The following is a 17185-nucleotide window of genomic DNA, read 5'->3' on the forward strand; positions in this document are numbered from 1 at the left end:
TACAAATTTCAGAAGATTCCATTACATCTGCAATGAGTTCTTCATTCATGCATATCCTGAAGCATTCAATGTCTGCATCCACTTCTGTGTACTCTTTGAAGCTTAAGTTTTCCGGTAAGTTTAGGTGTGATGCACATATTCAATATTTCTTCCCTATTATCGGACTGTTCTTTGCAATTAACAGAGGAAGAAGCATGCAAAATTCCACACACGAAATTTCATCATTCAAGTAAATTCAGCATGTTTGAAGCAGCTGCCAATCACTTTTTCATCCCATGCTGAAATACATAAATACATTGCCTGCAGGATGTTGATTTCACATTGATTTTGCTTTCAAGACAAAGCATAATTTTGTTTAATAGCATTCTTGGTAGTTTTTCTTAAAACACTGGCTTACACCTTGATCAAGTGGCTGAAGGTCTGACATTATATTGGGTGAGAGGTACTCGACAGTGATTGCACTTAGGTCGTTTAATTGACAATGAGGGATGCAGTTATCCACAAACAGCAAAATTTTGATATTTTTCTCACTCATCCTGCAATCTAAGTCTGATCCATTCTTTGTAGATTTGTGATGTCATCCATGCCTTTTGGTTAGCTCGATACATAGTTGGTAATTAGGGCTTACAATACTGGTCAAAATCTTAATACCGGTATTTTTAATTTATGAAACCGGGATACCGGTATTCCAAAAAGAAATGCTTTTCTTAATAAATTTTGATGGCAATTAGGTGCAATAAAGTAAGGAAAAAAACAAGCAATTACTTGAATTCATGTTTTAAATAAACTTTTATTGCAATAATAAATATTCTGAAAAAAATCATTAAAAATACAGTTATTCTAAAAACAAAAAAATACATATTTTTACTGCAAAGTTTAGTCATGTTTAAGCATCCACACTACCTGTTCGAATAAAGTGAGCTCTTAAGAAACATAAGCAATCAACAGTGTGATCATTTAAAACGGATCTAATTTTGGTTCATATTGATTAGCGGCAGAAAACGCCCTTTCGGATTCTATTCTGGTACTATTACCAATGTACACCTATATTTTAAATTTGGTAGGACAAATAAAGATTTATTTATTATACTGAGATAATCGTAGCCAATTTCAGTCCATATTTTCTAGGCTTTGAACTTTTTTAGCAAAAAGAGTTAAAAGTATTTCATTAATTTCCGACTCAAGTTCATCTTTTAAAACTTCATTGGAGCCAGGCAATTTCTTATTTTGGAAAGAATTTGTGGAACACTGATGTTCTGTTCCATGTTGGTCTTCCATGGTTGAATTTTATGTTCATCATTTTCTGAAGGAGAAAGATGTTTTATTCAGCGAAGTATAATTTTCACTATAGTATCTTTACTGAGTTCGGGAGAGAGCAAAAAGTGGGAATAAGGAATAAAGAAGAGAGCAAAGAGTGCAGTTAAGGAATTCTTCACATATATAAATGCAAAGAACAGAAGTACAAATCAGATTGGACCATATGTAATGGCGTGGGATAGTATTAGATAACATAGCTGAAGTTGCAGATGAACTCAACAGTTATTTTGCATCGATATTTACATAAAAAAAACCTTTGTGTCAATGAGACATTATGGAAGCGAAGTTGAAAAAAATGTAATTAATGATTTTGAAATTTCAAATGATTATTTAATGAGAAAACTTTTGCACCTAGAGGCAAGTAAGGCTTCTGTAGTTGATGGCATATACCCTATAATCTTAAGGGAGGCGGCAAGTGAGTGCATTGAACTATTGAGGCTAGTTATGAAAGCATCATTGGACTCAGGAGAGAGAAATTCCGTTGGATTGGTGTAAATTGGACCATAAAGGCTAGGAGTGTAACGGGAAATTACCGACTGGCCAGTCTAACTTCAGTAGTAGGGAAAATCATGGAGGCAATGATCAAGAGTAGAATTCAGGATCATTTAGATGGAAATGGAATTCTGTAGGATACACAGCATAGTTTTGTAAAGGGAAAATCATGTTTAACAAATCTCGTTAGCCATTTTGACAGGTCACTCGTGAGCTGGATTTAGGGAATAATTTGGACATTGTTTATTTGGATTTCAGCAAAGCATTTGACTCAGTCCCACATGAGTGGTTACTTTATAAGTTGGAGCAGGCTGGAATCATAGTGAAAATCCTTAGATGGATGGCACAATGGCTTGAGGGCATCAGGCAGAGGGTTGTGATAAATCGTTATTCCTCAGATTGGGTTAATGTAAGAAGTAGGGTTCCCCCCAAGGATCAGTATTGGGACCACTGTTTTTTTTTGATTATCTTAAATGACATCTATGAAAGGATGGAGGGCGTGAGGTCTAAACTTGCAGATGATGTAAAGATCAGTAGAGTAGTTAATGATCGCCTCCAAGCAGAGTGACCTAGATAGACTTCCAGGATGGTCAGAAAAGTGGCAGCTATGCTTTAATTCAGCAAAATGCAAGGTCTTACACCTGGGGAACAGCAACCCCAAAATAACTTATACACTTGGTGGAGATGAACTAAGTCAGTAGTGGAGGAACAGGACTTGGGAGTTTTGATACGGTCAGACATGAAGTTGTCTGAGAATTTTGGATAGGTTGCAATGTTGCAAGGTGTCTTATCGATGATTTATCGAACATTTGCTAGTAGAGATAATGACGTCATAATCATATAAAGGTGATTTTATAACCTTTATGTGATTAAATTATAAACAATTATTTTTTTTAAATTAGTACCGAAAAACTGGTATTTTTTGTATCAATACCGGTATTTCAATACCGGAAAAAAGGACTGGGATCCCAGTATTGTAAGCCCTATTGGTAATGTCTTCAAACCTTTAAATCATCGAGGCTTCTGGGCTTTCCCAATGATTAAAGAGTCCAGTTTCATCAGCACTAAAAATGTTATTGTAGTTTTATCTCAACAAAACATTTTTTAAATGATATTCTTTTGTAGCATCAGTGTCCATGGCTGCACTTTTGCCACACACTTTTTTTGAAAGACAGGCCATGACGAGTCTCAATCAATTAAAAGTTCAGATGGAAAACCATCCATCTGAACTTTTAAATTCTTCAATATCCATTTGATGTGTGAATGATTCAGCCTTAGCTTTTAAAAAATTATTATCTATGGGAACATTTTTTGCATGCATCATCATTAGCCATTCCAAAAGTACCTTTTCAAGATCTGGATACTTTGCCTTTCATGCTTGAATCCTAACCAGTGCAGCAGATTTCTCTAAACTTTCAATCTTTTTCCAACCTTTCAGAATAGTGGACAGAGTACTCTTAGGAAAGCCGAACTGTTTGGCAATGTCAGTCTTAAAATACACACCATTATCAACAACTTTCAAAATCCTTTATCTGTGATTGGCAAAGCTATCCACTTTCTTGGAGCCATACCAATAAACATACATTCTAACTAATGAAATTAACTTCTAGCTGATGTTCATTTTATTACTGCACTGCAAGAAAAGAGTGTGGGAAATCTTTACAAATGATTTCTCATAGTCAGGTTGCAAGCTCAGCAATTACTTCAGTATGAATTCTGTCATTTTTAAATGCAAATATTGTAATAAAAAAGTTATGGTCATTATAAAGAAATCCTTTTCTTTTCAATGTCATTATACTGAATGTAAAATAGCATTAGGTTAATGAGAAATTGGCTGGGATCAACCACATAAGACATTATAACATGTTGGAACATTACAAAAGAAGGTCTCCATAAAGAGCTTTGACTGTATATCAATAATTGTAACAAAATTATGACATAAGTCACCTCAAAAATCTCTCATTTCATCATAATTCTTCACCAGATCTGGATGGTACTTTCCCACCTCCAAAAATCAAATCTTGAGAGATATTCTCAATTTCTCACTAGCTTAAGGAATCTTTTCTGTCTTTATCAAAATTTTTAAGATGACCACAGTTCTTAAAGAGGTTAATTACTCCAATTACCAAAATCTGTTCCCTAAAATGGCAGAAAATATTCCTGTGGAACATTTATGGTATTGCCACACAAAAAGGCAATAAACTCTTTTCAAACTGTCATCCCAATAATTAACTAATATTGTCTTACAATTTATTAGAGATTCCAGTATTCGGGCAAATGAAATACCTCACGACATCAGAAATGGTGCTAGTGTTTGTGGTGCCTGAGGCAAAACCTTGTCGGTGCCTAATTCATATTGTATCTTAACATGCATTCATATGCAGTAGTGCATCTAATAGTATCTATTTTAGGCAGCACCTGTGGCAAGTGCCTCACTTGTCACAGGTGCTGCCACAGGTATAGGAAGAGTTGAAGTGCTTTGGTGCAGTCATTAATGACTGCACCAAAGCACTTCAACACCAAAGCAGTCATTAAGACACCGACACCAAAGCAGTCATTAAGAGTGCAGTCATTAATGACTGCACTCTTAATGACTGCTTTGGTGCAGTCATTAAGAGTGCACTAATGAAAAAGCACACATCAACAACTTCATGACATAGCTGCTGAAACAGAGTAAGCATTGTTATGGATAGTAGCGGAGCTCACACATGCATTTGAAGCAAACAGTATGCATGTCCTCAATCAGTGGCTACTTGGGTAAAAATCAACAAGGCAAAGAACAAATCTAGTTAGGAGAAATTACGATATGAATAGGACTGCAGACATCTTGACTATCATTAATGCAAAAACTGCCGGTAAATGCACATCTTCAACACTGTAAGGTAGGAATCCATCCAGTGTTGAAGATGTGCAGTTACCTGTGATTTTTGCATTATGCAGGGCAAGACGAAAGCAAGAGAAAATGGCTCATTGTTCTACCATGTAGATAGTAACAATGACACAAATGGAGTGGGATTCTTGGTCAAAAGCAAATGGAAAAAACAAATTGTTGAACTCAAGGACTACTCAGATAGAATTGCAACAATGAAACTAGAACTGGAGAAAGGCAAATACTGAATGTTAATTCAAGTCTATGTACCCACCACCACCCAAATTGAAGAAGCTGACGAATTCTATAGTTTAACATCAGCTATAGCCCAAGGTAAAAATTCCACAATTGTCATAAATGAGACTTTAATGCTCAAGTAGGATTCAGACAACACAAGGGGGAGGAATTAGTCCTCGGAAAATACATAAGTAAAAAAATGGAATGATAGAGGAGAAAAACTACTAAAATTTGCCTATATAATCAAGAGAATATAATCAAATGAATTATGACAAATCATTCAACTCATTTGCTTAATTATGCTTGTATTATTTGAATGATTAGTAGTTAGATTAATAGATGGGCATAATCAATAAGTTAAAAAATCAATTCATTCAATTATGGTTGAGAGTTAGAATTACTCTGTCAATGTCTATGTAAGTAATGATTATTCTCTTGCTACAGGTGGCTTTATTCTTCTCTGAGAGATTATTTCAAATGATTTTATTCAATCAAATTCAGATGTACCTGTTATCACAAATTTTCATTTACCATTTGTATATCAAATATATTATTAATGAAATATATATAACAACACTGGTCTAAAGCACCTATCTTCACTATGTCTGTCCACAGATAACAACTTGATTCCCAATGGATGGACTTAAGATGAGATTTATATTTAGGTCTTTTAAAAATATTTATTGAGCATCTCAGATTTCATTGAAATTAGACCATTAATTGTTGCTGAATTATTTCAGTGAAATAATTCAGCAACATTTTTTTCCATAAAATTTCAAGTTTTCTATATCAGTTATATCAGTTTTTTGACCCTTACTTGACCAGAAAATATCAGATTGAAAACCAAGTTTTCAGTGTACATTCTGTTAATCGCTGGGAAAGTTTTAAGATCAATTTTGATTCAACAGCCCCCACCCGCTTTGATGCTCAAGCATTACATGAGAAAGAAAAGTTGGATTGACACCAAATTTTCAGGGTATGTTTTGTTGATCCCTGGAAAGCTTTTAAGACTTTTTTTTATGATTTCATACTCACTAGAATGGGACCAGATTAAAAATTGTATATACCCTATTCCCCATCCCCAAAAGAAAGAAATCTGTATAAGCGATTAATAAAGCTGTATAAATCTGAATAATTGCTGGTCCCTATGAAGGTTTTAGGTCCAACTCCAATTTCATAACCCCCCCCACTTTGAATCTCTTGCTCCAACAGAAATGTTGCAGTAAATCTAGAATACCAGCTCTGATCCTTTTCAAAATTTCAGTTTTTATTTAGAATATTCCTCTGGACCTGTGTACCATATATCATATTAATAGGTTAACCTATTCCCCTGTGCATCCTTCACCCCCCCCCTTAAAAAAACTGTTACACAAATTTCACTTCCCAGTATTCACATTACATGAATATCACTTGGCGGTTTCAGTAAACACTTCCTTTGTACAATGTAGAAGTTTTTAACTTTTGAGGTATGTTATACGATAATTGAATGCGCCCAAAATACAACACAATTAGTGTATATTACCAAACTTGTTTTTTTAGGCTTATCTGTATACACTGAGTGATCATTGAATTATGACCACACCTACAAAAACTGAATGCGACCCGTTGACCACGTGAGATACGAAAGTACAGAGTTAGTTGACCTACGTAACATAGATAAGGTGTCAGTGGTTCAGTTGGTAGTAAAATTCAAAGCGCAATTGGTAAAAGGAAGGATTTATCGGACTTTGATAAAGGACAGATTGTGGGTGCTTGATGAGCTGATGCCGCGATTTCCCAAACGGCTGAACTGGTGGGATGTTCGAGAGATGCTATAGTTAAAGTGTACCAGGACTGCCGTCAAAATGGTCAAACAATGACCTGATGGCAAAACTGGAAAGGTCAGCGAAAGGTTGACGTAAGAGGTGAGCGCCGGGTTCAACGACTCGAACAGGCGCAGTACTGTTGAAGAGTTGACTACCCAATACAACATGGGCCAACCCAGAACAATATCTGGCATCACCATGCACACACACACTCACATGTATGGGCTATACCAGCAGACGATCCCTACAGCATCCTCTCCTAGCCAAGGTTCATTGGCGTAAAAGCCTCACCCGTTGCAAAAAGCATGCAAGTTGAACGTTAGAAGACTGAAAGAAGGTGTGCTGGTCGGATGAGTCACATTATTTACTCCACTCTGTGGATGGTTGTGTACGGATTTGGCGTCAACGACACAAGGCTCTTGATCCATCATGCATGGTATCAAAAGCGCAGGCCGGTGGAGGCAGTTGTATGGTGTGGGGGAGGTTTCACTGGCAGCAACTTGGACTCCTGGTGCATGTGGAACAATGTATCACTGGTCTCCGCTATCGTCAACTGCTTGCTGACTGTGTACACCCCACTATGTTACACTTTTCCCTGAATGGCGATGGTGTCGTCCAAGATGACAATGTGCCGAGCCATCAGGCACTTGTTGTGCAGGAATGGTTTGAGGAACACAGTTCTGACTTCCAGCACATCGACTGGCATCCGAACTACCCTGATATCAATCCCATAGAGCACTAGTGGGACACTATGGAAAGGCATATCAGGCATCTGGATACACCAATCACCTCCATACCTGCATTGCTGACCGCATTACACTTACATACAGCTTGGTCAGCCATACCTGCGGAATGCTTCCGACATCTTGTTGAATCAATGCCACATCGGATAGCTGCTGTACTGAGTGCAAAAGGAGGACCTACGAAATATTAGTTAGGTGGTCATAATTCAGTGATTACTCGGTGTATGTTTGTACCATTTGTTTATTCTCCACATGCAGCAATTCTGCTTCCAGTGGACAGATTTTGATGAAATTTTATATTTGAGACTTTTAAAAGATTTTGAGTAATTTCATTAAAATCAGACCAATAGAAATATCATGTTTCATATGTTCAAGTATTACTCTACAAGGGAAAAGCCATACTGATAGCAAGGTTTCAGGGCACCTCCGTAGCCAGGTGGGCAGGAGCAGCAGTGCGTAGCACACACTTCTTGATTAGACCAGGGTTCGAGCCCATGACCCACCAAATATGGAGGATGCGGAAAGGTTAGGGAATGACCACCACATATCCCCGGAGCAATATGGCCTTAGTTGCTAATGCTCCTAAAAAAAAACCAAACAACAACAGCAAGGTTTCAGATTATGCTCTTTTAGTTCTTTGGGTCACGTGATGTTTCCATATCTGTTATTCAGTACAACATAGAAGTATATCCAATCTTGTCAGAGGAACTCTGGATACAACAGACGTGAACAGTACTGCATTCCAAATGTAATACAAATTACTGCAACAGATGGGGACAGACATTAACTGTAATGCTAGCCCGCTGAAGCAATAAAATCACATCATGGCTATTGTATCCAGGGGCCCTCTGATGAGACTGGATGCAATTGTCATCTATATTTTTATTCCTTGCTTCATTTGTCTTATATCTATTTTTCTTTTGTGGTTGGTTTATCGTGTCATTTTAGTGATATTTCACACCTTTTTTGGCCTCGGCACGGTCAGGTGGTGCCAGTCTAAATTTATTGGCTGTATTTAGTATTAGAATTAGTAATGTCCATATGGTGCAAGAAAGCCTAAGGCTTATGCTGCTTCACCCAAAAAAAAAAAAAAAAAAGGATTAAAATAATAATAATAAATTAAATAATTAATAAGTAAAGAAGAAAAGCTGACCTTTGAATTTCCCCAAACTGTCAGCCATGACCACCCATGTACATAACTTATTTCAGTAATTTATAACTCGCTGGCTTAAATAAAACTTTCTGCAATCCAGTCTTACCATCCTCCCCCCCCCCAAATTGAATTTATGGACCCTAGTTCTAGAATCATTTATAACCATGAAAATTTCTTCCTTGTTCATTTTACTTTTGCCTCTCAGAACCCTAAACACCTCAATCAAGTCTCCTCTAAGGTGCCTAGTTTCCGAGCTGTACAACATACATATTTGAAGTCTTTCCTCATATGGATGCTCTTTTGCCAATCTCGCCAGGCAAGTTACTCATCATTGAACCCTTTCAAGAAGCTCAAATGTTTCTTTTTTTTAGGTGCCGTCTCCACACTTGCACACAGTATTTTAAGTGTGGTCTAACCATAGTCTTAAATAGTGGGATTATGACTTCCTTATATCTACTAGCAAATGTTCAAAAAATCAATAATACGTCACCATGGGCCTTCCTTGCAACCTGTCTACAATGCTCAGAGAACTTCATGTCTAACTGTATCATAACTCCCAAGACCCTTTCTTCCATTACTGACTTTAGTTCAACTCCACCAAGTGTATAAGTCATTTTGGGGTTACTGTTCCCCAGGTGCAAGACTCTGCACTTTGCCAGATTAAAGAAAAGCTGCTACTTTTCTAACCATCCCTGAAGTCTATCTAGGTCCCTCTGAAGGAGCCTGCTTTGCAGTGCTCATTAACTATTCTACTGATCTTTACATCATCTGCAAATTTAAACATCACGTGCTCTATCCCTTCATTGATCTCTTTGATCAAATGTGAAATGCTATAACATTTCACATTTGATCAAACATTTTTAAGACACATAATAATATGGATGGCACATAATAACTCAACTCCTAGTGGATAAATTTTATTAAATTTTATATATGGGCCTTTTAAAAAGATTTGTAGAGCCATCCTAAGTTTCATTAAATCAGACAAACAGAAACAGGCAATTATATCTTTGTCGTCTGCATGTAATACATGTAGATGATATAGACAAAATGTTTCTTCCTTTTTTAATAATAAAAATAGATCCCTATAATCAAAGTTACAGAGATCCCTATAATCAAAGTTACGGAGGTCTTGTAATATGTCAGATCAACAGACTTTGTCATATACTTTTTTGATGTCAAAGAAAACTGATACCAGAGGTTTAGATTTAATAAAAGTATTGCAAATGTATGTTTAAAGCCTGATTAAATGATTCAAAGTGGACCTGTTTCTTTGGAAGCTACACTGTGACCTGGAAAGGAGACCTTCCAAATACCAAATAACACAAGCATTAACCATTTTTTCTAGAAATTTGCAGAAACAGCTTGTCAGAATGATAGTTTCTTAGATTCTTTCCTGACTTTGGGAAGAATGATTCTATTAAATAAGATCAGAAGATGAACCTTAGATTATGTTGAAAGGTCACTTTATAGTGGATGTCATCTAGCCCTACAGCATTTACTCATAAGAGAATGAATGCTGCTCTTAACTCTTTCTGTGTATTATTCTTGGTGTATTATTCAAGACCTTTAAAAGAGAAGTTTAATTCTCTTTTTTCTTTTCTCTAAAAGTGAAAAGCATATTTCTTGATTTTCTCTTTTAGAGCTATGAACTCTGAAGGGAATGATGTTGTTGATATTGGGTTTAATGACACAAGGGATACTGAGGCCAAATTGTGCTAATGTTATTGCAGAGATTTTGAACATTTACCCTAGAGTATTTGCAACTGTAGTTGGACATCCACTGCACTCTAGGATTACTAAAGGACATGGCAGTCTTAAATATAAAATTTCATCAAAATCTGTCCACCGGAAGCAGAATTGCTGCATGTGGAGAATAAACAAATGGTACAAACATACACTGGCAATTTCATTTGCTGAATCTTGTCCCAGCTTACTTTTGAGTTATGGAGGAAGTAAAGCAGATCCAAGATTCCTTTTGGATCTGACATCAGATGTAAAGTGCTTCGGCACATGCACTTTTAAAGGATAATAAATTTTCTGTAGTGGGATACTGTCTGAATATCCTACTACAGAAAAGCAAGCCTTGTTTTGAGGTTTCCTTGCTGTTGCATGTTCCACCAAGATTTACAAAGTTTTGGAAATGATAGGAACTATGCAGATGTTTTGAGAATTGCAACTGTTGCTGCTGCATGGACAATAACTCCAATAATGTATACTGCTACATCACTGATGGGCACCTGGCTGACTCTTATGATGTTAATTATGCTTTCAAAGTGTACTGTCCTGTGTCTATTTCTTTGTCCACTGACCCTTACGATGCCTAAGTAGCTGTTCAAAGATGTTCCAATCAACTTTATAAAACTTCCACTGTGATATTCTTGATGGCTGACATGGTCTTCTCTCAATCACGATAGATATCATAGGCAAGTGATCACTCCTATAGGGATTTGTCAACTTCCCTTGAAAGCAAAAGTAAGAGAGAGAGAGAGAGAGAGAGAGAGAGAGAGAGAAGGGGAGCAGATAGCTCAAAGGCAGTAAATGCATGGGTGGGCATGTGAGAAAAGATTTTTGTTCTCACATTTAGGAGGGAGAGCTCATTATATTTGAGCATGAGCTCTATTATATGTCCCCCAAAGATTAGTGTCTGCAATACTCCCACAGTGTAGGATATCCATTAAGATTCCCTAATAAGAGAACAGGAGAAGGCAGTTGCATAATGACATCATCAAGGTCTGCCTTATATATAGCAGGTGGCAATTATACTGAACAAATTGTTAGGAGAAACCCTATAAAAAAAAGTGAGTGGCAACTGCCTCTATGGTGGTTGTAACAGGGATTAATTTTGAAAGGGATGATTATTCCACTGAGCAGGCCCATTCCCCCATTCTGTCTTTGCATATCAATGCTGATATTACATAAGATAGGATCCTCATTTGCCTTTAGATATATATCTTCTGCAAATAAAGGCACATGGTTCATGCCCATAGAGGAGGGATTTGATGTCATCAATATTCTGCCAGAATCTATGACAATTCCATTGTATGAATTTGGCCATTATTTGGGCTTGGTGGATCCACTGGATAGCTTCTGAAGTGCTGAGGACTTGCTCTTCTCAGTCTTGGATTTTTTGTTTTTGAGGAAATATGGATGATGTGCTGTTTCCATTTCTTCCTCCTCCACAAAGGGTTTGCTTACTTCCTTTGTCACCTCCTTTAATATAACTGAATAGATCCCATCCCCAGGTGACTTTCTTGTTTAACTTCAACAATTTCTCCTCCACTTTACTTTCAGTTATTATAAAAGTCTTTAAACTCCCCGTTAGAGTTATATAAGCTTCTGTCCTCCACTTCACTATAGAATTCCTCATGAATGTAGATACAAAATACTCATTCAGTTTGTCAGCTATCTGAGCAGGATCAACAACAGTCAAACCACTGATATCAAGGGGACCAATCCGATTCATCCCCTTCCTTCTAGTGTTTATTAGCATTAGTAGAGGCATTTGATGCAAGAAAGCAAGCTTATGCAGCATCAGCCAAAAAAAAAAAAAAAATAAAATAAAATAAAAAAATAAATAATAAATAAAATAAATAAATAAATAAATAAAAAATAACCACTTCCACTTCACCCCTCTGTTTATTCGAAATACTTGTCCAGCTGAGCCTTAAACTTATTTAGGCTATCAACTTCCACGATAAGGGATGGAAGTCTATTCCACCAACCAACCAACCAACCACCAGCTGACTAAAGGCAAATTTCCTCACGTCTATCCTACATCTGTCCTTCCTCAATTTGAATTTATGCCCTCTCAGGTGATTATTCTGAGCAATATATCTGAGCAATATATCATCGACAATACACCATGAGCTACTCTTGCAGCCCGTCTGCACTGCTCAGAAAACTTCATATCTGTCTGCACAACCACCCCCAGGTCCCTTTCATTCTCTACCACTGTCAGTGTAGTACCATAGAGTTGATACGTTGCTCTGGGGTGCTGTTTCCCATATGTAGTACTTCACATTTGTCAATGTTAAACTTCATTTGCCACCTCTCAGCCCATCTGCTCAACCTTTCCAGATCCTGTTGCAGTAGCATAGTGTCAGTAGTGTCCTTGACAACCCTGCCAACCTTCGTATCGTCTGCAAACTTGGACATTAAGCTTGATATACCATCTTCAATATCATTTATAAATACAGAAAACAATAATGGACCCAATACTGAACCCTGAGGGACTCCACTATTAACATTAGTCCACGATGAGCAGTGTCCATTGATTACCACTCTCTGCCTTCTCCCCGTCAACCACCCCTTTATCCATAGCAGCAATTTGCCTCCAATGCCACACTGCTCCAATTTGTGCAGCAGTCTTCCATGTGCAAAAGTATCAAAAGCCTTTCAAAGATCCAAGTATATAATATCAAAGTTATTCCCTGCATCCATTTCTTTTGTGACTGCATCATAGTATCCAATCAAATTGGTCAGGCAAGACCTCCCCTTAACAAAACCATGCTGTGTCCGAGCAATAACTGAAGTCTTGTCTAGGTGATTGTGCAGTGCTTCTTTAACCAGTGCCTCCATTAATTTTCCGGGAACCGAAGTTAAACTAACAGGTCTATAATTACTTGTTTCAGCCTTTGATCCTCCTTTGTGAATTGGGGTCACATTTGCACATCTCCAGTCCATGAGTACTTCCCCTGAGTCCAAGGAAGCTCTCATCATTATGGCTAAGGGTTTGCTTACTTCCTTTGCTGCCTTCTTTAATATAACTGGATAGATTCCATCCACCCCAGGTGCCTTTCTTGTATTTATCTTCAACAATTTCTCCTCCACTTTACTCTCAGTTATTACAAGATTCTCTAGCTTATTGCCAGAGTTGAATACACCTCTGGCATTCCCCTCGCTGAATAACTCCTCATGTGTGAATGTCGATGCAAAATATTCATTTAGTTTGTTAGCTACCTGAGCAGGATCATCAACAGCTCACCCATCGATATCAAGTGGACCAATCTGATTCATCCCCTTCCTTCTAGAGTTTACATAAGTAAAGAACTCTTTGCTGTTTTTCTTTGCATCCCTTGTCAAAGATTTCTCATAATCTGCCTTCGCCTGCCTAACCTCCTTTGTAACTTGGTTACAGATCAACTTGTATCTATCATAGGTTTTTGTGTCACGTGTTAATTTGTATGTATCCTATGCATTTTTCTTCTCTGCCACATGTCTCATTAGTTCATCTGACATCCACTTAGGCCTAAACCTTGAACAATATTTCTTAGTTGGTATGTAAAGCCTAGTAGCTTCCAAGATAAGTTCTTTGAATGGTTCCCATTTTGAATTTGCTGTTGGTAACATCATCAGTTGGTCCCACTGTATAGAATTTAAATACTGTCTCAGTCCATCGTAGTCGCCTTTACGAAAGCAATAACCCTTCCCCCCTAATGATAGTTACCTCTTTGAGAAAAACCCACTTTAGCACACTGTGATCACTGCCACCTAGTGGTTCATTTACCTGCAGATTCTTAATGCATGAAGAATCACTACTGATAATCAAATCAAGAGTATTACTCCCTCTAGTTGCCTCCCGAACATGCTGATGTAGAAAACACTCATCCAATAAATCCACAAAAGCCTTGCTAGTGTGTGAGTGACCAGCCCCCAAATTCCAGTCAATATCTGGGAAATTAAAATCCCCCATTAGAAGACTCTCTGATTCACTGGCCCACTCTATTTCCCTGTACAGTTTCTTATTATACCCATCAGAGTCATTAGGCCTATAGCACACTCCTACTCTGAACTTGGATCTTCCAATGCTTATGTCACACCAAACTGACTCGACACTGCACTGTCCAGCAATGTCGGCTGGCTTCACTTCCTTGGATTTTATGTATTTCTTAACTAATAGCATAACCCCTCCTCCCTTCCTATCCTGTCTATCCTTTCTGTAGACATTGTACTCCCCAAATTCCAGTTCTGCATTCCTTATATCTGTGTGACACCACGTCTCTGAAATCCCCACAATATCTGCCTTTGATGTTTTGAGAAATACCTCAAATTCATCAAATTTATTTACTAAGCTCCTGGCATTGGTGTACATGCAAGTATACATGCACCTGTTTCTATTCTTAGCTACCCTAATACAACCCATGTGTTTACTTGTACTGCAATGACTCCCAGCAGTCTCTGAAATATCCTACATCTTGTTTTTCAGGCTTCTGTTCATTCCAATAGAAGCAGTGCAAGAATCACTTTCACCTCTGCCAGTGGCTACTGTTAATCTATTAGTTCTTGTATCCCCCCATCTAGCAGTTTTCCGACCCACCTAACACTGCCTCGACAGCATCAGCAAATATAAGTAAAGAAGTCTTTGCTGTTTTTCTTGGCATCTTTTGCCAAAGATTTCTTGTAATCTCCCTTTGCTTGCCTAACCTCCTTGTGACTTGATTACAGACTAGCTTATATATATACTATAGGCTTCTGTGTTGCCTGATAATTTATATGCATCCCATGCATTTTTCTTCTCTGCCACAAGTATCATTAGGTCATCTGACATCAATTTAGGCCTAAATCTTGAACAGTATTTCTTAATCGGTATGAAAAGCCTAGTAGCTTTCACGATTAATTCCTTGACTGCTTCCCATTTAGAATTTGCTGTTGGTAACATCATTAGTTGGTCCCAGTACTTATTTATTCTGATAACATTTCAATCATCAGTTGATGTTCATCAGTGTCATCATCTTCATTAGAGTGTACAGAAAAACAGTCAGGCGGTTCAGGAATAGGTAGTACTTCACCATGAGGCATGGGAATAATTGCAGATGGTATATTTGGGTATGTCACTGTCCACTTTTTCTTCATTGTCATCCCTTTTCTAATAGAAGACACCATACAGAAGTAACAGTCTGTGACGTGATTTGTTCACTACCTCCATATCATGAGCACTGCAAAAGGCATAAAACATCCCTTTTGATTCACCCACACGTTGAGTTTTGATGAACAGGTAGTGCAGCATGTGTGTGGAGCCCAGTTCTTGTCCTGATCACCTACTTTACACCCAAAGTACAAGAAGTAGGCCTTTTTTATGGCTCGAGTTAAGGGATGCTTTTTTGAAACTAATGTGACTTCTTCACATACGTAACAGAAGTCATCCAGACTATTCACACAATTACAGGGCATATTACTCTTACACAACACAAATACTGTGCAAAAAGTAGGAATCCCACAGAGAACAACCGTTAACTGAGAACAAATCACCCAGTATCTAGCCATATTCAAGGATTACTGCAACAGAGTTGAAGACACATTTGAGGCGACAACAACTTATCATGTGATGGTACCATGCGTTTTTCTGAGAGTCACAGATTATAATATAGAGTAACTCACTAATATAATATCCCAACTGTAATTCGAAAATAAGAGCCAATTGACAAATTTTAATGTGATTTTCATGTTCAGCAGCATAAAATTTGTCCAGATTGGGTATTTTCGTTTTGTAACATTTTATGAGTTGACCAATGCAATTTGCTCTACTTATATTTCAGTACTTCCTCCAAAGCTGCTCTTAGCCTTTTTGTGTTCAAATGGAATGCTCATCAGCACTTCATTCTCAGATAGTATCTGGCCAGAATCATGCATTCACTACTTTCTCAAAAGCTAATTTTGGAACTAAAATATAATTTATTTAATTATATTCCAAGTAAAAATACAAAAGTATTCTCAAAAATACTTTCGTATTGTTACTCAAGATTGGCTACAAGATACTATTTACTGGTTATAATTAGAAGTACAATGATGGAATAATTTTATGAGTATAATCATGACTCTCATCAACCGGTGCAATACCACCACTTTTGCTTATTGGAGGCTTGAAGTGGTGAAACTCATGTTTAGTCTCTAGAGCAAAGTTTCCGGCATAACCCCCCCCATACTTCTCCTTCAACCCACGCACAGTACTAAGTACTATAGATTTTGATACCTTTCGTGTTTGGGGATTTCATAAAAAAAAAAAATATATATATATATATTATTTTATTTTAGTCATATTAAAAGGTATTCATTGATTTACTCATAAAATTAATGTCTTGGGTATAAAAGGTTACAAACCATTGTGACATACAGGAAACAAAAAGCATCAGACTTTCATTGTAAACTATTAAAAAAAATAATATATATATTTTTAAATACTTAAGACAGACTTTCTTTAATGACAAGAAACCAATACCTAACACAAGACTTTACTTCTCAGCTCTATGCTACCAATCACGAGCACAACACAGACAAGGGATAAAATGAAAATCTTAATACCAACCCTAACCTTGATAGAACCTCTGGACAAAAGATGTACCCCTTCATCAAATTTTCCTGTAAACATTCCAAATGCTTGAGGTGACCATGTCATGGTTCCAATACCTAAAGGTGATCAGATATTTTTGATCATATATTGCCCAATAATTATGAAAATTTTTTTTATATATTATGCAATTAATTTGTTTTTTATAAGTATGTTAAAATATTTGTTAACGATTCACAACATTTCTCATTTGAAAATAATTTTTGAAATCTATCAAAATAA

The 17185-nt window shown here is 37.0% G+C and overlaps 1 protein-coding gene across 1 annotated transcript in view; it reads right to left on the reverse strand.

Annotated features, from left to right (window-relative positions):
- LOC150079251 (voltage-gated potassium channel subunit beta-2-like) overlaps positions 1-17185 on the reverse strand; it is a 313834-nt gene that overhangs the window by 78929 nt on the left and 217720 nt on the right. Inside the window, exons 12-14 of the mRNA XM_090383003.1 lie at positions 16928-17022; positions 14439-14453; positions 10634-10669 (exon numbers count right to left, since the gene is read on the reverse strand). Coding sequence (XP_090239129.1) covers positions 10634-10669; positions 14439-14453; positions 16928-17022 — 146 coding nt within the window. The remainder of the gene's footprint in view (positions 1-10633; positions 10670-14438; positions 14454-16927; positions 17023-17185) is intronic.

Source organism: Mastigoproctus giganteus, chromosome 10 (assembly GCF_048544385.1).
Source record: "Mastigoproctus giganteus isolate SK-2022 chromosome 10, ASM4854438v1, whole genome shotgun sequence".
Taxonomy (NCBI): Eukaryota; Metazoa; Arthropoda; class Arachnida; order Uropygi; family Thelyphonidae; genus Mastigoproctus; species Mastigoproctus giganteus.